Raw genomic sequence first — 23,793 nt, 5'->3', positions numbered from 1 at the left:
CCCACCAGGAGTCTTGAGATCCAGACGCATCCATGCGATCTGTCACACCAGGTTGAAACAGTAGAAACCAGGTGGAAGGACTCCAAAGGAACAGAACAATCTCCTGGAATGACCCTGAAGAATCTCATGTTTGCACTCTTTTACGGTGCAGACCGGGCCGAAAGGCACTTTGGAGACCACACTCTGGCTTTTAGAACATCACTCTAAGGACCATGCACGTAAGCTTTGGCCAGCCCCCTTCATTCAACTGTACTAACCTATCTTGCAGCTTATCCTGATATTTAACTTTTCCATCAAGATCACCACCAAAAAGAGAGGACGTAGACCTTGCTAACAGATTGGACCAATTCTTTCCAAGGTAAACCCTTGGGTGATTCTTCAAATTTGTGTGCCGCCGAGTTCAGTCATTGACTTGTATACCTCCACACAAAAGCATTTACAAGAGCCTGTATTTACTTGAATGAGCGATGTTAGCAATTATACAAAAATCCCACATAGAAACATTAAAAGCCCCTTGTACAATTAAAGGGGAAACAGGAAACTCCCCGACCCCCCCCCCCCCCAAAAAAAAAAAACCTACAGCAATCATCTTTGATTCCCTTCCTTTCTCATTCTGCTTCCCCATACATATTGTCTGGGCCCCTTTTTCTGGTTTTTGAGGTTTAAAAGTAGTTATGCCTTGGAAGCAGGTGGCAAATCCCTGCGTGCACGGGTGTAAGGAAATGCCTCCTTGGCATGGTTACCCCCTGACTTTTTGCCTTTGCTGATGCTATGTTTTGAATTGAAAGTGTGCTGAGGCCTGCTAACCAGGCCCCAGCACCAGTGTTCTTTCCCTAACCTGTACTTTTTGATTCCACAATTGGCACACCCTGGCCTCCAGATAAGTCCCTTGTAACTGGTACCTCTGGTACCAAGGGCCCTGATGCCAGGGAAGGTCTGTAAGGGCTGCAGCATGTATTATGCCACCCTAGAGACCCCTCACTCAGCACAGACACACTGCTTACCAGCTTGTGTGTGCTAGTGAGAACAAACTGAGTAAGTCGACATGGCACTCCCCTCAGGGTGCCATGCCAGCCTCTCACTGCCTATGCAGTATAGGTAAGACACCCCTCTAGCAGGCCTTACAGCCCTAAGGCAGGGTGCACTATACCATAGGTGAGGGCACCAGTGCATGAGCACTGTGCCCCTACAGTGTCTAAGCAAAACCTTAGACATTGTAAGTGCAGGGTAGCCATAAGAGTATATGGTCTGGGAGTCTGTCAAACACGAACTCCACAGCACCATAATGGCTACACTGAAAACTGGGAAGTTTGGTATCAAACTTCTCAGCACAATAAATGCACACTGATGCCAGTGTACATTTTATTGTAAAATACACCACAGAGGGCACCTTAGAGGTGCCCCCTGAAACTTAACCGACTATCTGTGTAGGCTGACTGGTTCCAGCAGCCTGCCACACTAGAGACATGTTGCTGGCCCCATGGGGAGAGTGCCTTTGTCACTCTGAGGCCAGTAACAAAGCCTGCACTGGGTGGAGACTAACACCTCCCCCAGGCAGGAGCTGTAACACCTGGCGGTGAGCCTCAAAGGCTCACCCCTTTGTCACAGCACCGCAGGACACTCCAGCTAGTGGAGTTGCCCGCCCCCTCTGGCCCCGGCCCCCACTTTTGGCGGCAAGGCCGGAGAAAATAATGAGAATAACAAGGAGGAGTCACTGGCCAGTCAGGACAGCCCCTAAGGTGTCCTGAGCTGAGGTGACTCTAACTTTTAGAAATCCTCCATCTTGCAGATGGAGGATTCCCCCAATAGGATTAGGGATGTGACCCCCTCCCCTTGGGAGGAGGCACAAAGAGGGTGTACCCACCCTTAGGGCTAGTAGCCATTGGCTACTAACCCCTCAGACCTAAACACGCCCTTAAATTTAGTATTTAAGGGCTTCCCTGAACCTAAAGATTTAGATTCCTGCAACTACAAGAAGAAGGACTGCCGAGCTGACAAACCCCTGCAGAGGAAGAACAGAAGACACCAACTGCCTTGGCCCCAGACTTACCGGCCTGTCTCCTGCCTTCCAAAGAAACCTGCTCCAGCGACGCTTTCCAAGGGACCAGCGACCTCTGAATCCTCCGAGGACTGCCCTGCTTCGAAAAAGACAAGAAACTCCCGAGGACAGCGGCACTGCTCCAAAAGAACTGCAACTTTGTTACAAGGAGCAGATTTAAAGACCCCTGCAACTCCCCGCAAGAAGCGTGAGACTTGCAACACTGCACCCGGCGACCCCGACTCGACTGGTGGAGAACAACCAACTCAGGGAGGACCCTCCGGCGACTCTACGACTGTGAGTAACCAAAGTTGTCCCCCCTGAGCCCCCACAGCGACGCCTGCAGAGGGAATCCCCAGGCTCCCCCTGACCGCGACTGTCTGAACTCCAATTCCCGACGGCTGGAAAAGACCCTGCACCCGCAGCCCCCAGCCCCTAAAGAAACGGAACTTCTGTGCAGGAGTGACCCCCAGGAGGCCCTCTCCCTTGCCCAGGTGGTGGCTACCCCGAGGAGCCCCCCCCTTGCCTGCCTGCATCGCTGAAGAGACCCCTTGGTCTCCCATTGAAAACTGAAGGAAACCCGACGCGTGTTTGCACACTGCACCCGGCCGCCCCCGCGCTGCTGAGGGTGTACTTTCTGTGCTACTTTGTGTCCCCTCCGGTGCCCTACAAAACCCCCCTGGTCTGCCCTCCGAAGACGCGGGTACTTACCTGCTGGCAGACTGGAACCGGGGCACCCCCTTCTCTCCATTGTAGCCTATGTGTTTTGGGCACCTCTTTGACCTTTGCACCTGACCGGCCCTGAGCTGCTGGTGTGATAACTTTGGGGTTGCTCTGAACCCCCAACGGTGGGCTACCTTGGACCAAGAACTGAACCCTGTAAGTGCCTTACTTACCTGTTGAAACTAACAATAACTTACCTCCCCCAGGAACTGTGAAAATTGCACTGTGTCCACTTTTAAAACAGCTTATTGTGTTTTATGTAAAAAGTATACATGCTAAAGTAATGATTCAAAGTTCCTAGAGTACTTACCTGCAATACCTTTCAAATGAGCTATTACATGTAAAATTTGAACCTGTGGTTCTTAAAATAAACTAAGAAAAGATATTTTTCTATAACAAAACCTATTGGCTGGATTTGTCTCTGAGTGTGTGTACCTCATTTATTGTCTATGTGTATGTACAACAAATGCTTAACACTACTCCTTGGATAAGCCTACTGCTCGACCACACTACCACAAAATAGAGCATTAGTATTATCTCTTTTTACCACTATTTTACCTCTAAGGGGAACCCTTGGACTCTGTGCATGCTATTCCTTACTTTGAAATAGCACATACAGAGCCAACTTCCTACATTGGTGGATCAGCGGTGGGGTACAAGACTTTGCATTTGCTGGACTACTGAGCCAATACCTGATCACACGACAAATTCCAAAATTGTCATTAGAAATTGATTTTTGCAATTTGAAAAGTTTTCTAAATTCTTTAAAGTCCTGCTAGGGCCTTGTGTTAGTCCCTGTTAGCATTTCTTTTAGAGTTTAAAAGTTTGTAAAAGTTTGAATTAGATTCTAGAACTAGTTTTAGATTCTTAAAAGCATTCCAACTTTTAGAAGAATAATGTCTAGTACAGAGATGAATGTGGTGGAACTCGACACCACACCTTACCTCCATCTCCAGATGAAAGAGCTAAGGTCACTCTGTAACATAAGAAAAATAACAATGGGCTCCAGACCTACCAAAGTACAGCTCCAGGAGCTGTTGGCAGAGTATGATAGAGCCAACCCCTCTGTGGATAACACAGAGGAGGATGATAGTGAACTGGAGGAAGAATCCCCTCCACCAGTCCTATCTAGGGAGAACAGGGCTTCTCAAGCCCGGACTCCAAAAATAATAGTCAGAGATGCTGGCTCCCTCACAGGAGGGTCCAGCCTCTCTGAAATCACTGAGGATAACTCCAGTGAAGAGGACATCCAGTTAGCCAGGATGGCCAAAAGATTGGCTTTGGAAAAACAGATCCTAGCCATAGAAAGGGAAAGACAAGAGATGGGCCTAGGACCCATCAATGGTGGCAGCAACATAAATAGGGTCAGAGATTCTCCTGACATGTTGAAAATCCCCAAAGGGATTGTAACAAAATATGAAGATGGTGATGACATCACCAAATGGTTCACAGCTTTTGAGAGGGCTTGTGAAACCAGAAAAGTGAACAAATCTCACTGGGGTGCTCTCCTTTGGGAAATGTTCACAGGAAAGTGTAGGGATAGACTCCTCACACTCTCTAAAAAAGATGCAGAATCTTATGACCTCATGAAGGGTACCCTGATTGAGGGCTTTGGATTCTCCACTGAGGAGTATAGGATTAGATTCAGGGGGGCTCAAAAATCCTCGAGCCAGACCTGGGTTGACTTTGTAGACTACTCAGTAAAAACACTAGATAGTTGGATTCAAGGCAATGGTGTAAATGATTATGATGGGCTGTACAATTTATTTGTGAAAGAACACCTATTAAGTAATTGTTTCAATGATAAACTGCATCAGCATCTGGTGGACCTAGGACCAATTTCTCCCCAAGAATTGGGAAAGAAGGCGGACCATTGGGTCAAGACTAGGGTGTCCAAAACTTCCACAGGGGGTGACCAAAAGAAAGGGGTCACAAAACCTCCCCAGGGGAAGGGTGGTGAGACAGCCAAAAACAAAGATGGTAAAGAGTCTTCTACAGGCCCCCAAAAACCTGCACAGGAGGGTGGGCCCAGAGCCTCTTCACAACACAATTCTGGGTACAAGGGTAAAAACTTTGATCCCAAAAAGGCCTGGTGTCGTAACTGTAGTCAGTCTGGACACCAAACTGGAGACAAGGCCTGTCCCAAGAAAGATACCACTTCTAACTCCCATCCAGCTAAAACTGGAATGGCCAGTCTCCAAGTGGGATCAACAGTGTGCCCAGAGCAAATCAGGTGTCACACTGAAGCTACATTAGTCTCTGAGGGTGGGGTGGATTTAGCCACACTGGCTGCCTGGCCCCCTAACATGCAAAAATACAGGCAGCAGCTCTTAATTAATGGGACAAGTGTAGAGGGCCTGAGGGATACAGGTGCCAGTGTCACCATGGTGACAGAGAAACTGGTTTCCCCTGGCCAATACCTGGCTGGACAAACTTATCCAGTCACCAACGCTGACAATCAGACTAAAGTACATCCCATGGCTATGATAACTTTAGAGTGGGGAGGGGTCAATGGCCTGAAACAGGTGGTGGTCTCCTCAAATATCCCAGTAGACTGTTTGCTTGGAAATGACCTGGAGTCCTCAGCATGGGCTGAGGTAGAACTGAAAACCCATGCAGCCATGCTGGGTATCCCTGAACTCGTGTGTGTCAAGACAAGGGCACAGTGCAAGGCACAGGGTGAAAAAGTAGAGCTGGAGTCTGGAAAAATGGCCCAGCCTACCAAGAGAAAAGGAAAGTCAGCTGGGAAACCAGCTGCAACACAACACCAAAAAGAGAACCTCTCTTCTCAGGAAGAAGTTCTGCCCTCTGAGGGAACTGAGCCTATGGAGCTGGAACCTTATCAGGTTGAGCTCTTAGGCCCAGGGGGACCCTCAAGGGAAGAGTTGTGTAAGGGACAAGAAACCTGTCCCTCTCTTGAAGGCCTTAGGCAGCAAGCTGCTGAAGAGTCCAATGGCAAGAAAAATGGAACACATAGGGTCTATTGGGAAGATGGACTCCTGTACACTGAGGCAAGAGATCCCAAACCTGGTGCCACGAGGAGAGTGGTAGTGCCTCAGGGTTTCAGAGAGTTTATTCTGACCTTAGCCCATGATATTCCCCTTGCTGGGCATTTGGGACAAACCAAGACGTGGGAGAGGTTAGTCAACCACTTCTACTGGCCCAATATGTCCCAGAAGGTTAAGGAGTTTTGCCTCTCCTGCCCCACCTGTCAAGCCAGTGGTAAGACAGGTGGGCATCCAAAGGCCCCCCTCATTCCACTTCCAGTGGTGGGGGTCCCCTTTGAAAGAGTGGGTGTGGACATAGTTGGTCCACTAGAACCTCCCACAGCCTCAGGAAATATGTATATCCTAGTAGTAGTGGATCATGCTACTAGGTATCCTGAAGCTATTCCCCTTAGGTCGACTACTGCCCCTGCAGTAGCCAAGGCCCTCATTGGTATCTTTACCACAGTGGGCTTCCCTAAGGAGGTGGTGTCTGACAGAGGTACCAACTTCATGTCAGCATACCTAAAACACATGTGGAATGAGTGTGGAGTGACTTATAAGTTCACTACACCATATCATCCACAAACTAATGGCCTTGTTGAGAGATTCAACAAGACATTAAAGGGCATGATCATGGGGCTCCCAGAAAAACTCAAAAGGAGATGGGATGTCCTCCTGCCATGTCTGCTTTTCGCTTACAGAGAGGTGCCTCAGAAGGGAGTAGGATTCTCACCCTTTGAACTTCTGTTTGGCCACCCTGTAAGGGGACCACTTGCTCTTGTTAAAGAAGGCTGGGAGAGACCTCTTCATGAGCCTAAACAAGACATAGTGGACTATGTACTTGGCCTTCGCTCAAGAATGGCAGAGTACATGGAAAAGGCAAGTAAAAACCTTGAGGCCAGCCAACAACTCCAGAAGTTGTGGTATGACCAAAAGGCTGCACTGGTTGAATTTCAACCAGGGCAGAAAGTCTGGGTTCTGGAACCTGTGGCTCCCAGGGCACTTCGGGACAAATGGAGTGGCCCTTACCCAGTACTAGAAAGGAAGAGTCAGGTCACCTACCTGGTAGACCTGGGCACAAGCAGGAGCCCCAAGAGGGTGATCCATGTAAACCGCCTTAAGCTCTTCCATGACAGGGCTGATGTAAATCTGTTGATGGTAACAGATGAGGACCAGGAAGCTGAGAGTGAGCCTCTCCCTGATCTCCTCTCATCAGACCCTAAAGATGGCTCAGTGGATGGAGTGATCTACTCAGACACCCTCTCTGGCCAACAGCAAGCTGACTGTAGGAAGGTCCTGCAACAGTTTGCTGAACTCTTTTCCCTAACCCCTGGTCAGACACACCTGTGTACCCATGATGTGGACACAGGAGACAGCATGCCTGTCAAAAACAAAATATTTAGACAGTCTGATCAAGTTAAGGAAAGCATCAAGGTGGAAGTCCACAAGATGCTGGAATTGGGAGTAATAGAGCACTCTGACAGCCCCTGGGCTAGCCCAGTGGTCTTAGTCCCCAAACCTCACACCAAAGATGGAAAGAGAGAAATGAGGTTTTGTGTGGACTACAGAGGTCTCAACTCTGTCACCAAGACAGATGCCCATCCCATTCCTAGAGCTGATGAGCTCATAGACCAATTAGGGGCTGCCAAATTCTTAAGTACCTTTGACTTAACAGCAGGGTACTGGCAAATCAGAATGGCCCCTGGAGCAAAAGAAAAGACAGCATTCTCCACACCTGATGGGCATTATCAGTTCACTGTTATGCCCTTTGGTTTAAAGAATGCCCCTGCCACCTTCCAAAGGTTGGCGAATCAAGTCCTTGCTGGGCTGGAATCCTTTAGTGCAGCTTATCTTGATGATATTGCTGTCTTCAGCTCCACCTGGCAGGATCACCTGGTCCACCTGAAGAAGGTTTTGAAGGCTCTGCAATCTGCAGGCCTCTCTATCAAGGCATCCAAATGCCAGATAGGGCAGGGAACTGTGGTTTACTTGGGACACCTTGTAGGCGGAGGCCAAGTTCAGCCACTCCAACCCAAGATCCAGACTATTCTGGACTGGGTAGCTCCAAAAACCCAGACTCCAGTCAGGGCATTCCTTGGCTTGACTGGGTACTATAGGAGGTTTGTGAAGGGATATGGATCAATAGTGACAGCCCTCACAGAATTGACCTCCAAGAAAATGCCCAAGAAAGTAAACTGGACTGTAGAGTGCCAACAGGCCTTTGACACCCTGAAACAAGCTATGTACACAGCACCAGTTCTAAAAGCTCCAGATTACTCCAAGCAATTCATTGTGCAAACAGATGCCTCTGAACATGGGATAGGGGCAGTTTTGTCCCAAACAAATGATGATGGCCTTGACCAGCCTGTTGCTTTCATTAGCAGGAGGTTACTCCCCAGGGAGCAGCGTTGGAGTGCCATTGAGAGGGAGGCCTTTGCTGTGGTTTGGTCCCTGAAGAAGCTGAGACCATACCTCTTTGGTACTCACTTCCTAGTTCAGACTGACCACAGACCTCTCAGATGGCTGATGCAAATGAAAGGTGAAAATCCAAAACTGTTGAGGTGGTCCATCTCCCTACAGGGAATGGACTTTATAGTGGAACACAGACCTGGGACTGCCCATGCCAATGCAGATGGCCTTTCCAGGTTCTTCCACTTAGAAAATGAAGACTCTCTTGGGAAAGGTTAGTCTCATCCTCTTTCGTTTGGGGGGGGGGGGGGGGTTGTGTAAGGAAATGCCTCCTTGGCATGGTTACCCCCTGACTTTTTGCCTTTGCTGATTCTATGTTTTGAATTGAAAGTGTGCTGAGGCCTGCTAACCAGGCCCCAGCACCAGTGTTCTTTCCCTAACCTGTACTTTTTGATTCCACAATTGGCACACCCTGGCCTCCAGATAAGTCCCTTGTAACTGGTACCTCTGGTACCAAGGGCCCTGATGCCAGGGAAGGTCTCTAAGGGTTGCAGCATGTATTATGCCACCCTAGAGACCCCTCACTCAGCACAGACACACTGCTTACCAGCTTGTGTGTGCTAGTGAGAACAAACTGAGTAAGTCGACATGGCACTCCCCTCAGGGTGCCATGCCAGCCTCTCGCTGCCTATGCAGTATAGGTAAGACACCCCTCTAGCAGGCCTTACAGCCCTAAGGCAGGGTGCACTATACCATAGGTGAGGGCACCAGTGCATGAGCACTGTGCCCCTACAGTGTCTAAGCAAAACCTTAGACATTGTAAGTGCAGGGTAGCCATAAGAGTATATGGTCTGGGAGTCTGTCAAACACGAACTCCACAGCACCATAATGGCTACACTGAAAACTGGGAAGTTTGGTATCAAACTTCTCAGCACAATAAATGCACACTGATGCCAGTGTACATTTTATTGTAAAATACACCACAGAGGGCACCTTAGAGGTGCCCCCTGAAACTTAACCGACTATCTGTGTAGGCTGACTGGTTCCAGCAGCCTGCCACACTAGAGACATGTTGCTGGCCCCATGGGGAGAGTGCCTTTGTCACTCTGAGGCCAGTAACAAAGCCTGCACTGGGTGGAGATGCTAACACCTCCCCCAGGCAGGAGCTGTAACACCTGGCGGTGAGCCTCGAAGGCTCACCCCTTTGTCACAGCACCGCAGGACACTCCAGCTAGTGGAGTTGCCCGCCCCCTCCGGCCCCAGCCCCCACTTTTGGCGGCAAGGCCAGAGAAAATAATGAGAATAACAAGGAGGAGTCACTGGCCAGTCAGGACAGCCCCTAAGGTGTCCTGAGCTGAGGTGACTTTAACTTTTAGAAATCCTCCATCTTGCAGATGGAGGATTCCCCCAATAGGATTAGGGATGTGACCCCCTCCCCTTGGGAGGAGGCACAAAGATGGTGTACCCACCCTCAGGGCTAGTAGCCATTGGCTACTAACCCCCCAGACCTAAACACGCCCTTAAATTTAGTATTTAAGGGCTTCCCTGAACCTAAAGATTTAGATTCCTGCAACTACAAGAAGAAGGACTGCCGAGCTGACAAACCCCTGCAGAGGAAGAACAGAAGACACCAACTGCCTTGGCCCCAGACTTACCGGCCTGTCTCCTGCCTTCCAAAGAAACCTGCTCCAGCGACGCTTTCCAAGGGACCAGCGACCTCTGAATCCTCCGAGGACTGCCCTGCTTCGAAAAAGACAAGAAACTCCCGAGGACAGCGGCACTGCTCCAAAAGAACTGCAACTTTGTTACAAGGAGCAGATTTAAAGACCCCTGCAACTCCCCGCAAGAAGCGTGAGACTTGCAACACTGCACCCGGCGACCCCGACTCGACTGGTGGAGAACAACCAACTCAGGGAGGACCCTCCGGCGACTCTACGACTGTGAGTAACCAAAGTTGTCCCCCCCTGAGCCCCCACAGCGACGCCTGCAGAGGGAATCCCCAGGCTCCCCCTGACCGCGACTGTCTGAACTCCAATTCCCGACGGCTGGAAAAGACCCTGCACCCGCAGCCCCCAGCCCCTAAAGAAACGGAACTTCTGTGCAGGAGTGACCCCCAGGAGGCCCTCTCCCTTGCCCAGGTGGTGGCTACCCCGAGGAGCCCCCCCCTTGCCTGCCTGCATCGCTGAAGAGACCCCTTGGTCTCCCATTGAAAACTGAAGGAAACCCGACGCGTGTTTGCACACTACACCCGGCCGCCCCCGCGCTGCTGAGGGTGTACTTTCTGTGCTACTTTGTGTCCCCCCCCCGGTGCCCTACAAAACCCCCCTGGTCTGCCTTCCGAAGACGCGGGTACTTACCTGCTGGCAGACTGGAACCGGGGCACCCCCTTCTCTCCATTGTAGCCTATGTGTTTTGGGCACCTCTTTGACCTTTGCACCTGACCGGCCCTGAGCTGCTGGTGTGATAACTTTGGGGTTGCTCTGAACCCCCAACGGTGGGCTACCTTGGACCAAGAACTGAACCCTGTAAGTGCCTTACTTACCTGTTGAAACTAACAATAACTTACCTCCCCCAGGAACTGTGAAAATTGCACTGTGTCCACTTTTAAAACAGCTTATTGTGTTTTATGTAAAAAGTCTACATGCTAAAGTAATGATTCAAAGTTCCTAGAGTACTTACCTGCAATACCTTTCAAATGAGCTATTACATGTAAAATTTGAACCTGTGGTTCTTAAAATAAACTAAGAAAATATATTTTTCTATTCAAAACCTATTGGCTGGATTTGTCTCTGAGTGTGTGTACCTCATTTATTGTCTATGTGTATGTACAACAAATGCTTAACACTACTCCTTGGATAAGCCTACTGCTCGACCACACTACCACAAAATAGAGCATTAGTATTATCTCTTTTTACCACTATTTTACCTCTAAGGGGAACCCTTGGACTCTGTGCATGCTATTCCTTACTTTGAAATAGCACATACAGAGCCAACTTCCTACAACGGGTTTCAACGTTGTGCTGTGTCTGGTTCTTACAGTGATACTCAGATGCAATTTTGCAGTCTAAGCATTTGAGCTGTGGTATTGGGGGCAAAAATAGTAAATACAATTAAAAAAAATAATTGTCTCAAACAATGAGGTAGAACAGTAGTAGCTGAATGGAAGCAGGAACATTAGGCATCAAACAGTGTCACATCTTGGTGAGGTTGTATAAAGATCAGGCCGGTAGATGTTACAGTGATTAAATGCCATATCATTTATGCCTGCCTCAGCAGTCTCTTTGGTATATTATTTATAGAGTGCAACATTATAAATTCTCCATCTTCAAATTACTGAATTCTAAATGTGCCTCTCTTTTTTTTACTGTGCTCATCTTTATTTTGAGGTTTATCCACTCTTCTACTTTATCATATGATGTCAGAAGCACTCCAGTTTTTTATTAAAAGCCTTTGTAATTTATTTTTATTTTTAACTCTTTCTTACAGTTGATTACTATTACGATCCTCTTATAAGACCGCGTTGGAACAGGATTTTAATAGCCTCCTCCCTAGTTTGTTTGGAGGTTTTGACAAAGTGGACTAAAACTGCTGGGTATCTTGGAATTGTTTAGAGGCATAAATGTATGTACCCATACATGAAAATGGTTTATAATAACGTCATTAGAGATGAAATATGCATATTTCTGAAACCAATAGTTTTTACCTTTTGCCATGTTCCACTGTGTGCTGTTGGAACTGCTGTCTGAATTACAATAGTTTTAATCACATGCAGCGGTACATAATAGGGGGGCCACAAAGATGATATATGGTTGGGAAATACCTTAAAATCAGATGTTTACTGAAATCCAGCAAGGACTCTATGTACAGTCATATTTTTGTACCTTATTTACATTCATCTTCTCTTCTTTCTGTGCAGCAATTGACGGTTCACCTACAGAAGCACAATGAGGTTCTCGTGGAGCTGGAAAGGGGGATTCGCAATTCTCGCAAACTGGAGACTCTTTGCAGAGACTTTGAGCTGCAGAAGGTCTGCTACCTACCTCTCAATACGTTCTTCCTGCGCCCGCTTCACCGATTAATGCACTACAAGCAGATCATGGAGCGGCTCTGCAAGCACTATTCGCCCAACCATGTCGACTTCAGGGACTCCAGAGGTAAGAGAAACCAGACGAGCAGGTGCCGCAAGGACACAATGCACAATATCAGGATCTTATTTTTCTTCTAACAAAATTTCTCTCTTCATAGAAAGTATGTTTTCTTCCATATGTGTATAATTACTGCATAATATGGAGGCCTAATTGAAAACAGAAAGTTAAACATTTCTTTTTCTTCCTTGATATGCTAATGGTATACATCTTTTCTGGGGGCAAAGCTGGTTTTAAAATAATTGGTTCAATACCATCATGCTGTACAAATTAAAGTACATGATGTTAGGTTGTTATGTACTTAAAAAGGAATTTGTGAAGAATGCGACAGTTGAAAGCAGTGCACTTTGAGTGCAGAATTAGAATGAATGTGCAATGGAATTCATTCCTATTATTAGGTATAAAAAATCATGAATATGCTATTTTTGCACGTGCATCTGATGGGAGACCGATGACCCGACGAGCTGTGCCTTCAACTATATTTAACCAAAAATCCTAGTATTTGAGCAAGGGTTTCAAAGCAGAGTAAAATAAATCTCAAGACCAAACTTCAGGATTTCCTTCTGTATGATCTAGTGGTCTGGATCCTAGGTGTAGAACAGTTCTAAGCACCTGAAACTGAATATGCTTGCCTGCTGGTGGCCAGTGCAGAGAGGATTATTAAGATCATGACTGAACTTTTTTACTTAACTTTTACTTAACAGGGAATAAAAATATGCAAACAGATTTGTACATTAATTTAAGGCTTATGCTACATATACAATTAAGTTAGGGTTTATAGATAGTATGTTTAGATATACTAGATTTCCTTGAATATAATACGCTTCCTTCAGAATTTAAATATAACTTATGTATAACTTTAAAACATAATCTCCTTAATTGTATCTAATAGGAAGCAAATCTATAAAACTTTAATCATCTAAAGAAAGAAATATATGGCATTTTCAAAGGATATGCAGAAATTATACAAAATGGTAATAAAGCAGATTAAATGGACCCTGCTCTGCAGGTGTTAATTGCAAAGATAGTTCGGGCTATTAATGATGTTACAGCATTCTGACATGACTCCTTAATTAGGATGGGTAAATATTACTTGAACTGATAACCCGTTCACAAATGTGCTCGTGTTGCATGGTTATTATTATAATTGCACCATAGCTGCAACATTGAATCGCTAATTAATGTAACAGAGTGAACTACAACACTGACATACCTAAGACCGCAAGCATTTCTGATTGGGAAAAACACCTGATGACGTTAACTGGCATTTTAAAAAAAATCTAAAGTCCTGGAAAGGAATGGTTTTCTTACTCCTCTACTATAACTGATCCCATCATTATATGTTGACATATCTCATTTTATCAGATGAAATTGGCCTGGCTTATGTTGCAGAGGTCGAGCCTTTCCCCTATCTTCTGTCTTCTTTGACATCACAGTTGAGCCACTAATATCTGCAGTAAGAGATAACCCAGTCATTGAAGACATCACAAATTCAAGTTATAAGTATTAAACTCCTACAAATGCAGATGACCTGCTTCTTTGACTTTCCAATCTGCAATCATCAATGCCTCGTGTATTACAGGCTATAAATTAAATATAGAAATATCTGACATTTTCAATCATGTTGCAGTTTATTGGGGCTTAAAGTGGATTTACAAATCTGTCAAAAAATTTGATTTAGCATTACTGGATACGTGCTAATATATATATATATAATAATAATATCTTGTAGTGATATGTTTGTGGGGGCTGTAGAAAATCAAATGGTGGAATTGTCACATTAGAGGAGCTCACCACCCCCATGTATAATGGGGCAAAATCGGACTACGTTCTCATGAAAATTTCAAGTGCTTGCTTTGGCTGCTAAAATAAAGCGATGCAGAGCTTAACAGGATAGCTTCTGCTGGATGAACTCGCTGAACAATGTTTTTGTGTCTTAGAGGAAGACAGGCCTACTTCTTATAAGTTGATAGCATGGCGAGGCAGCTCTAGGAGGCAGACAGCCTCTTGACCCACTCTAGGAAAAGGTCAGAGGCCCAAATTGAGACCGAGGAGCACCAGCTGTAAATATAGCCTCACGGAGCTCGAGGAGATTTCCCCTCGGGTTTCGTGAGGAATTTGTTTTATTTAATAGAACATCCTGCCCCCCCAGTGGCAGAATGTTCTAATAGCCTTAGAACTCGCCGTAGCGGGCTCTACCAGCTATTAAAGGCCCTCTCCATTGTTAAAGGCCCTCGCCGAAAGCGTGAGCATGCCTTTAATGGCTGGTAGAGCCCACTATGGCGGGATCTAAGGCTATTATCAGAACATTGGAATGTTGCGAGCTCCGTTGGAGGCAATGGAGTGCTCCAGGTAAAAACCTGAGCGTCAACATTCCAATGTTCTCTTTGCTCACAACAACAGCTGTGAATAAAGGCCTCACAGAGCCCAAAGGGATTGTAATCTCTTTGGGCTCCATGAGGACTTTTTAAAAATGTACTAGACCTTTCTACCCTCTAGTGGCAGAATGTTCTAATAGCCTTAGAGCCCGCCATAGCGGGCTCTACCGACTATTAAAGACCTGCCCCCTTGTTAAAGGCCCTCGCCTTCAGCTCAAACCTTTAACGCTGGAGTGGGCCTTTAATTGCCGGCGGGCAGGCTCTAAGGCTATATTGCAGCCTGGCAGAGGAGAATGAAACACGGTTTCTGGCAGGTGAGAGGAGAAACGTAAGCTAGAAGGATGAAAATGACAGTGCCAGGCTAGCACTCACTAAGCCCTACAGTGTGTAGTGCCGCTAAGCACAACCGATGCGCTTACGAAAGAAAGCTGGGGCAGGATTCGCCAGTGGGAAGGCAAGTATAGACTAAAGTGGTGGGGCGGAATCTGTGGCCTCCCCATGGACCTAGAAAGGCAGAGGTTAATGAAAGAGATTAGCTCCCGACAGGGAATGAAGAAGGGAGCTGACCCTCAAACTATGGTATCTCCCTTGATCTAAAGCATAGGCCTCTCACCTAGGATTTTCTAACTTGAATTGAAGCCTGAACTAATTGGCATTCATCCTGTAGAGTTATATGTTGCAGTTAGTGGGGGATGTACATTGACGATCATAACATACATGGCTGAATGGGAACCACTCCTGCTGTTTGATACTGGTTTACATGTAGAGTTAAGGTTAAGACAACAGACTGAGTTGGTCCACCTTTTTATTTGTTAGAGAAGAGGGTTACAGAGCTATTTATGGGATTTGAAGAATTTGTTGAAGTAAACAAAGGGAAGTTATGTTACTCAGTGGACTGGACATCAAGACACTTCTTAGAGGTGGCTGTTCAGGTAGGGAGAAATACAGGGAAGGAACCGGTTCTGATTTTAGATGAAATATGCACTTAGCGGCAGGCACACAGATGGAAGTCAGAGCCAAGAGGATATTAGGGGCCTTACATGATATATTACACTGTGCATGTGATGGGTCTCCACGAGGCATGAAAAAATGACGTAGACACGATAAGAAGTGCAATTAATATTGTACTATGGGATGTCCATGGACTGCTCAACAAAGTCCAGGGTATTGACATACCTGAAAGAATCAGTGTAGGAATAAGGCTTGCTTAACTGCAAACAAAGTGGGGAAGATTTGCAAAAGATGGAAAGCACAGACATACTCAGTAGTGTACTCCAAATATGCTAAGGGGCTGAGAAAATACACGGCACTGGGATTTCTGCTTCATGTGCACAGGGAAGAAATAGAAGGGAGGATGCATCTGATTCTGGGACTCATCAATGGAATGGAGATGCCTTGCCCATGGATGTGCACTTAACACTGTTGATTAGTGTAGGAAAGTGCCCTCTCTCTTGGCATGGTTACTCCCATTTTCAACCTGTTGTCAGTGTGTTTGACTGTGTTCACTGGTATCCTGCTAACCAGGACCTCAGTGACTATGCTCTCTCCTCTAAATATGGTTACTACTAACATTTTCTCCCCACAATTGGCATACCGGTGCCCCCTTATAAGTCCCTGGTATATGGTACCTAGGTACCCAGGGCATTGGAGTTGTAGGGGATCCCTATGGGCTGCAGCAGTTATTCTGCCACCCATTGGGAGTCCATGCAAAGGGTTCTGCAGGCCTGCCATTGCAGTCTGCGTGAACCGGGCGCATGCACCCAGTTTCACTACAGGTCACTGTAAGTCACCCCTGTGGTAGGCCCTCTCAGCCCAGAGGGCAGGGTGCAGGTACCTGTGTGTGGGGGCACCCCTGCACTAGCAGAGGTGCCTCCACAAACTCCTGCTCCATTTTACTGGACTTTGTGAGTGCGGGGATGCCATTTTATATATGTACTGGACATGGGTCACTACCTATGTCCAGCTACATAATGGTAACTCCGAACCTTGGCATGTTTGGTATCAAACATGTCGGAATCACACCTCAATTCTGTTGAAAATATTGGAACTATGATTCCATGCCCTCTGGGGGCTCCTTAGAGGACCCTCGGCATTTCTACCACCAGTCATACAGGGTTTTCCCCAGGTAGCCCAGCTGCTGCCACCCCTCAGACGGGTTTCTGCCTTCCTGTTGCTTGATCTGATCAAGCCCAGGAAGGCAGAACAAAGGATTTCCTTTGGGAGAGGAGGTAATACGCTTTCCCTTTGGAAATAGGTGTGACCGGCTTGGGAAGGGTAGCCTCCCCAAGCCACTTGCTTTGCTTTGAAGGGCACATTTAGTGCCCTCCGTGCATAAACCAGTCCACACCAGTTCACGGACCCCCATTTCCTGCTCTGGCGTGAAACTGGACAATGGAAAAGGGAGTGACCACTCCCCTGTCCCTCACCACCTCAGGGGTGGTGCCCAGCGCTCCTCCAGAGGGTACCTGGGTTTTGCCATCTTGATTCCAAGGTTGGCAGGGAACTCTGGGAATATCTAATTGTCCAGGCCAGGCAGGTGACGTCAGAGGCACCCTCTGATAGGTAGTTACCTGGTTAGGTGTCCGAGCCCCCTTTTTGGGTTATATAGGGTCTTCCTTTTGAATGGGTCCTCAGATGTGGCTTGCAAGATTCCGGCAGGACTCCTCTGCAACCTCTGCTTCAACTTCAGGCCTCAGGAACCACAACTGGAACCTCTAGGAACCTACAAGCTGCAGATCCACGAGGAAGACTCTTCTGCAGCATTGTATCCGGAACTCCTGCCAGCTTTGCAACATTTCCCCGGCTGTGCCTTCTAAGAAGACTGCAACTCTTCAGCCTGCACAAGAAGAAGAAGGAATCTCCCTTGGGGTGAAGGCATCACTCCCCTGTAACTACAGGTACCTGGCTGCATCGACGACCGGCTACGTAGATTTCCCCTCATCCTGAGTGACGTGGGTCCTGCACCACGGGTGGTGATTCAGAGTGTCTCCCTTGGTCCTCTCTGCCAGCTGTTGCACTTTGATGGTGGTAAGTCCTTTCCCCTCCACCCAAGGCAGTACCCCGTGCACTGCATCCTTTGCAGCTGCCAAGGCATGTTGCTTCACCTTCAAGGGGAACTTCAGGCGACATGTAGCTCTAGCCCCCAGCACTCCCTACTGCAACTTCTAGACCTCTGCGTGTTCCTCCAGCAATGTGGGAGCAACCTCTGTGGTGCTACGTGGGCTGCTTCAGCAACTTCTGTGTCCCTGTCCTGTGGGGCATCTGTAGGTGCTGCCTCTGCTCCTGTGGGCCTTCTGCGACGCGGAGAGTACCCTGTGACTCCCCCTCCCGGGTAGAGCCCTCCTGGACCTGGCTGGTCCTTAGCAGCACCTCTTTTCCTCCAAACGCGAGTGTGCCTTTGCCGAGGCTTATTGGTGGAAATCCTTCACAGATACCCATCTGCAATCCAGCTTCCAGCATGGGACACCTTTTGCATGCATCAGTAACTCTTCTCCAGCTTCTGTGCTGCAGTTCTGACCTGTCTTCCTTCTTCGTTGACCATCTCCAAAAGGTACCTCTGGATGTGTATTACCTCCTACTCCCCCTGGACTCCATAGACACTTATGGACGTGGTCCCCTCTCTCCACAGGTCTCCATCTCCGGTTTTCCAACGCTCGTTCCTTGCAGGCTGTTCTGATTGTCTTCATTTTCTTCTTTTCATCCTTTGGGGTGGTTTTGGAGGAAATCCAGTGTTTTACTCCTGCATTCCTGGTCGCTGGGGGGTACTGCAATACTTACCTGTGTGGTTTCCTAGTACTCCCAGCTCCCCTCTACATGATTTACTTATCTAGGTGGGGGCCTGGTGTTCGCATTCGACTTTCTTAGTATATGGTTTGGGCTCCCCCTAGGGCTACTATTGCTTATTGCTATTTTACACTGTTTTCTAACTTTTTTTATGCCTCTTACTGTTTATTAGTGTGTGTATATATATATATATATATATATATATATATATATATATATATATAATTCACATAAAACACTCGGACTGCAGGAACACCACACAGCGGTCCCGGGTGGGCTCCGAGAGGCCCTAATAAATCCTCCAACTCTCCTCCAAATCACAGGAGACCCAGGACACCTCCAAGGTGCAAATCAATTTATTTCAGCACACAAATCCAACGCGTTTCGGCAGCAGCCTTACTCATGGATACATCATTGTTACAGTGCCCCAAGTTAAAAACCATGCAATCCTAGACATAAAAAACAGACAAAATCTCAAATCCCCACCAAAAGACACAAAATGTGGCGGCCATCTTAAAGTGCATCTATAAATAAGTTTCACAGTAGTTTGTACCATAGTCCTATCAAAATACAACTCAAATTATTGTTCAAATCCATCAGAATCTTTAAATTAATGTGATATCATAATTCGCACAATAAATAGAGTAAAATTCAATTGCCAAAATACAAAAATTGTAAATAGAATAATTCATTGCATTATAAAAGTTTGTAAACTATGAATGTTTTAAAAAATTTTAATTCAATATAGCACTTAAATCCTGAACATTATTAACTATGCTTGAATTAATTACATATAAATAGACCTGTACACCTACACAAAACTTTTGGGGGATCTCATATTTTTGGGGGATCTCATATTGGTATATGGAGCTTCTCTACCCAAGTGGGTAGACGAACACATTCTTCTATTGTAGAAACCTTATAGACCCCAACACCTGTACCCTTCTACTAAGAATCAAATAGGATTCAAAAAATCACCCCTACTACAATCTCTCTCTATCGCCTCCCCTTTTACTCATCTTTACTTGGTCTATAACTACAAACTTCAGCAGATTCTCATTGCCAAAATGATGGCTGAAGAAGTGCCTAGCTACTGGATAGTTTTTATCCTGATTTCTAATGGCTCGTCTGTGTTCTAAAACTCTTTATCCAGTAGCTAGGCACTTCTTCAGCCATCATTTTGGCAATGAGAATCTGCTGAAGTTTGTAGTTATAGACCAAGTAAAGATGAGTAAAAGGGGAGGCGATAGAGAGAGATTGTTACGTGTTTTAGAGTCTAAATATATAATAGACTTCGAAACGTTGGAACCTGTAGGGCTAAATTCGAGTGAGGAGCTGAGCATCCATCTAGGGTAATCGATACTTTGTTTGGTGGGTGGTCATCTGATAGAGAATGTGAAGTAGGGGTGATTTTTTGAATCCTATTTGATTCTTAGTAGAAGGGTACAGGTGTTGGGGTCTATAAGGTTTCTACAATAGAAGAATTTGTTCGTCTACCCACTTGGGTAGAGAAGCTCCATATACCAATATGAGATCCCCCAAAAATATGAGATCCCCCAAAAGTTTTGTGTAGGTGTACAGGTCTATTTATATGTAATTAATTCAAGCATAGTTAATAATGTTCAGGATTTAAGTGCTATATTGAATTTTAAATTTTGAAAACATTCATAGTTTACAAACTTTTATAATGCAATGAATTATTCTATTTACAATTTTTGTATTTTGGCAATTGAATTTTACTCTATTTATTGTGCGAATTATGATATCACATTAATTTAAAGATTCTGATGGATTTGAACAATAATTTGAGTTGTATTTTGATAGGACTATGGTACAAACTACTGTGAAACTTATTTATAGATGCACTTTAAGATGGCCGCCACATTTTGTGTCTTTTGGTGGGGATTTGAGATTTTGTCTGTTTTTTATGTCTAGGATTGCATGGTTTTTAACTTGGGGCACTGTAACAATGATGTATCCATGAGTAAGGCTGCTGCCGAAACGCGTTGGATTTGTGTGCTGAAATAAATTGATTTGCACCTTGGAGGTGTCCTGGGTCTCCTGTGATTCGGAGGAGAGTTGGAGGATATATATATATATATAATAGTATTTACTTACCTTTTATTGAAGGGTTGTCTCTCTAGTATTTTCTGATACTGTGTTCCAATAATAAAGTACCTTTATTTTGTACAACTAGGTGTTTTCTTTCTTGTGTGTAAGTACTGTGTGACTGTAGTTGTATTGCATGAGCTTTGCATGTCTCCTAGATAAGCCTTGGCTGCTCATCCACAGCTACTTCTAGAGAGCCGGTCCCGGTCTTGCAGCCTAATGACTAGAAAAATAGTTCAGAAGAACGGGCTGAAAGGCTATCTCAGACTTCATTTAAAACACTTGTAATCTGAAAAGTTCTGCTGACTCTGACAGAGGCTTTTTGATGTCAAAATTAGACTATACTAAAACATAGAAATACTTGTTGTCAGTCTTTCATAAAGAATGTGCAGAATAAAGTACCAGCTGCAGTACATTATAATGATGTGAATCAATAAAGAGATGGTGAATAAGATAATGAGATAAGGGAATAAGGCCGAAGAGAGTGTTGCTTCATTAAGTCATAGACCTCCAAGGTGACTTGCAATATCTTTAGAATTATCCAGATAGGGGTTTTTTATTTCATGCAATTGATGCTTACAGCCTTATTCGCCACCCCACTCCCTGTTAACTCCTTAGTTTTACAACTGCATTCAAAATAATTGTTAGTTTGAATGCAAGTCACTTCCAGAAGTGACTTCCGAATCTGTAGAAACTCCTGCTTTCCTCTGATGAATTCCTACATTGCAGTAAATACACAGATTTTTTAAAGGAAATAACGTGAGCAAATGGAAACATGAAGTCCAGTTCTCTCTTTCATTACTTTAGAGTAGTTACAGCATTTTTTGTATTCAAGGTGAATAGTGTAATAAACATTTGGTAGATGTTTTATACGTTTTCATCTATTAAGAAGCAGTGCAGACAAGTTGACTCTGTGCTGCAGTGCAACACTAAAAAAAATGCACTTAAAGAGAAGGCTTTGCCCTCTTACATATCAGATTGTTAATTCCTCAACGCACTTGCAAGATCCCCTTACGAAACATTTCTGAAGCCACGTGCAGTTTAGTTTATTTGAAACTTAAGTCTCTGCTGTCTTCTGGTTTAACCTCGAGCTAAAACGTAAATGATGGAGTGTTCTCTGCTGCAACCTGCACACTAAGGATTCCTCCCCCCATCCCCCATCACATGGACTGTCAGTTTGTTTTAAATACCGTCGCCTGTGCTCCATCAGGAAAAGTAAATCCATACTTCAGCGAGGCTCCGTGGGATTGATTGCTTTTGAGAGAGCAAACGCACAACGACTGACCTTTGTCTGGATGGTTTGAACAACTGGTTATATGAACTATAGCATAGAGCTTTGCTGCCACCTACTGCTTGAAAGCTGATTTTCAAGGAATTAGCCTGCTTTGGTTTGACAGCGGAGCGACTGTCGGCTTGTTAGCTGATAGAGGAACTACTAACGTTTACTTGATAAGTATTTGGTCATTTTAAATGTTGATATCCTTAACTACAGCGTTCGATTGGACAGAAGGTGTGTTTTCCGCAAAGAATGAGTGCTTGTATTGCACTTCATATTGCAGTAGTTTTGAATGGTATGGCAATAAGTCAGTGATGCCATGTGTCAGCTTCCATAGGTATGATCTGTTATTATAACACGTCATCACAAAGGCATGACAATTTAGAAAGCATATGTTTAGGTCAGTAGGTTTGTAAGATTGAACTGTTTACACACTCTAGTAAAGCACCTATATCATTGCTTAATTTGAGCAGGTGCTTGGCACTTAATTTTCAACACCTGTTCTTATGATTGTTTGCCATATGGTGTGCTGTTTATCTAATTTAGAGATCAGCACAACAACAACAGCTGTTTATTAATTCAATATACATTAAAAACGGCTGACATCTGTCGCCCAAGCCATTCCTATACACTTGTAAGTGTGTGATGGTTAGTGGTTGTGTTGGTACTTTTATTGAAAGCACCAGCAGGGCCAGTAGGTGGTGCAAGCTGCAGTGGCCTCCTGACGAGGGCCCTGGTACTTACTTATTTACATATTATGCACTGCCCTTCATAGTTATGTTGTTAAATAGAATTTCACAGCTTACCATATTAGGCAAGGATTTGCGGTGGGGATCCACTCTGATAAAAACCTTGGGACGCAAGATTTACACTGTGAGAATTCCCGTTAGGCCCAGTTCTAACTCTTATTTTGTACATATTTGTAACTTGTACACTACATGTAAATGGTCGCCTTTTGTGAAAGCTTTTGTCCCATACAGTAGGCCTGGGATGCTTATACTGACAAGCCAGTGACAAAAGTTTCTGATGGTTCATGGGAAAAAGTTATATACCTTGCCATAGGTGGAATATGTTTACAGGGATGTGGAATTCCTATTGCCCGCGACATATTGTTTGGGGTCAAGGGCAACAACTTTTCATGTTTATTTTGTCCTTGGGACAAGTTGGCCCAGCCCCCTGCAGCACAAACCCTTTGTCTGCCAGTTTACAGAAAAGGGAACTGTCTGCAGTTGAGGTAATATGTGGATCCCTATGTTAATGCTGTTTGAATTTGTATTTATGGTTCATTAATGAAATGTTATTAGGGTTAGCACTGTAAATAAATGTTTTAAGGTCACACTGTACTGACAATGGTTCCAGTTAAAAAAAAAAAAGTGTACACACTTGAAAAGCTTAACAATATGAGGTTAAGTATAATGCTCTCAGAATGCTCTCTTATTAGATGCAAATGTTTGCAGAAGCTTGTAAGCAAGAGTGATAGTTCTTTGCTTTCAAAAGAAAATGTTTCAGGAAAAAATGCAAGTAGAAAAAAAAAAGTTTTGCTATTATTAAATTTTAGGTGCTATTTCTTTGAAGCGTCATTTAGTAAAATGTGTTGATGCATGCTAGTAATTCCAAAAAATATTCCTAATGGAAAATCAGTGTAGCCATTATCTACAATATTATGGGAAGCATGAAAATAAACAGGCTCTGGCAAAGCCAACCGATCTGACATTTGTTGTGAGTCTTTTGGTTTCGTCATTGCATGTCTTGTTTTGACATGGCTTTTGTAACACTTAAATGTTGTGGGAGGTGCCAGGCCCTCACCATTGTAACAAACACTGGCAAAAAGAAAAAAAGTTTTTGGTCTCAAAAAGCACACATTGCCACCAGTGGTGTAACAAAGGCCCCACAGTCCCGTCCACGGGGCACCCTCAGCACATCACCTGCCCTGAGTGAGTCTGGA

At 45.2% G+C, this 23,793-nt stretch overlaps 1 protein-coding gene across 6 annotated transcripts in view; it reads left to right on the top strand.

Annotated features, from left to right (window-relative positions):
• FARP1 (FERM, ARH/RhoGEF and pleckstrin domain protein 1) overlaps window positions 1-23,793 on the top strand; it is a 459,262-nt gene that overhangs the window by 373,145 nt on the left and 62,324 nt on the right. For all 6 annotated transcript variants that reach the window (XM_069205182.1, XM_069205178.1, XM_069205181.1 and 3 more), the window contains exon 18: window positions 12,074-12,311. In XM_069205182.1, coding sequence (XP_069061283.1) covers window positions 12,074-12,311 — 238 coding nt within the window. The remainder of the gene's footprint in view (window positions 1-12,073; window positions 12,312-23,793) is intronic.

The sequence above is a fragment of the Pleurodeles waltl genome, chromosome 8 (assembly GCF_031143425.1).
Source record: "Pleurodeles waltl isolate 20211129_DDA chromosome 8, aPleWal1.hap1.20221129, whole genome shotgun sequence".
Lineage (NCBI taxonomy): Eukaryota > Metazoa > Chordata > Amphibia > Caudata > Salamandridae > Pleurodeles > Pleurodeles waltl.
This window is presented reverse-complemented; position numbering and strand designations above follow the sequence as displayed.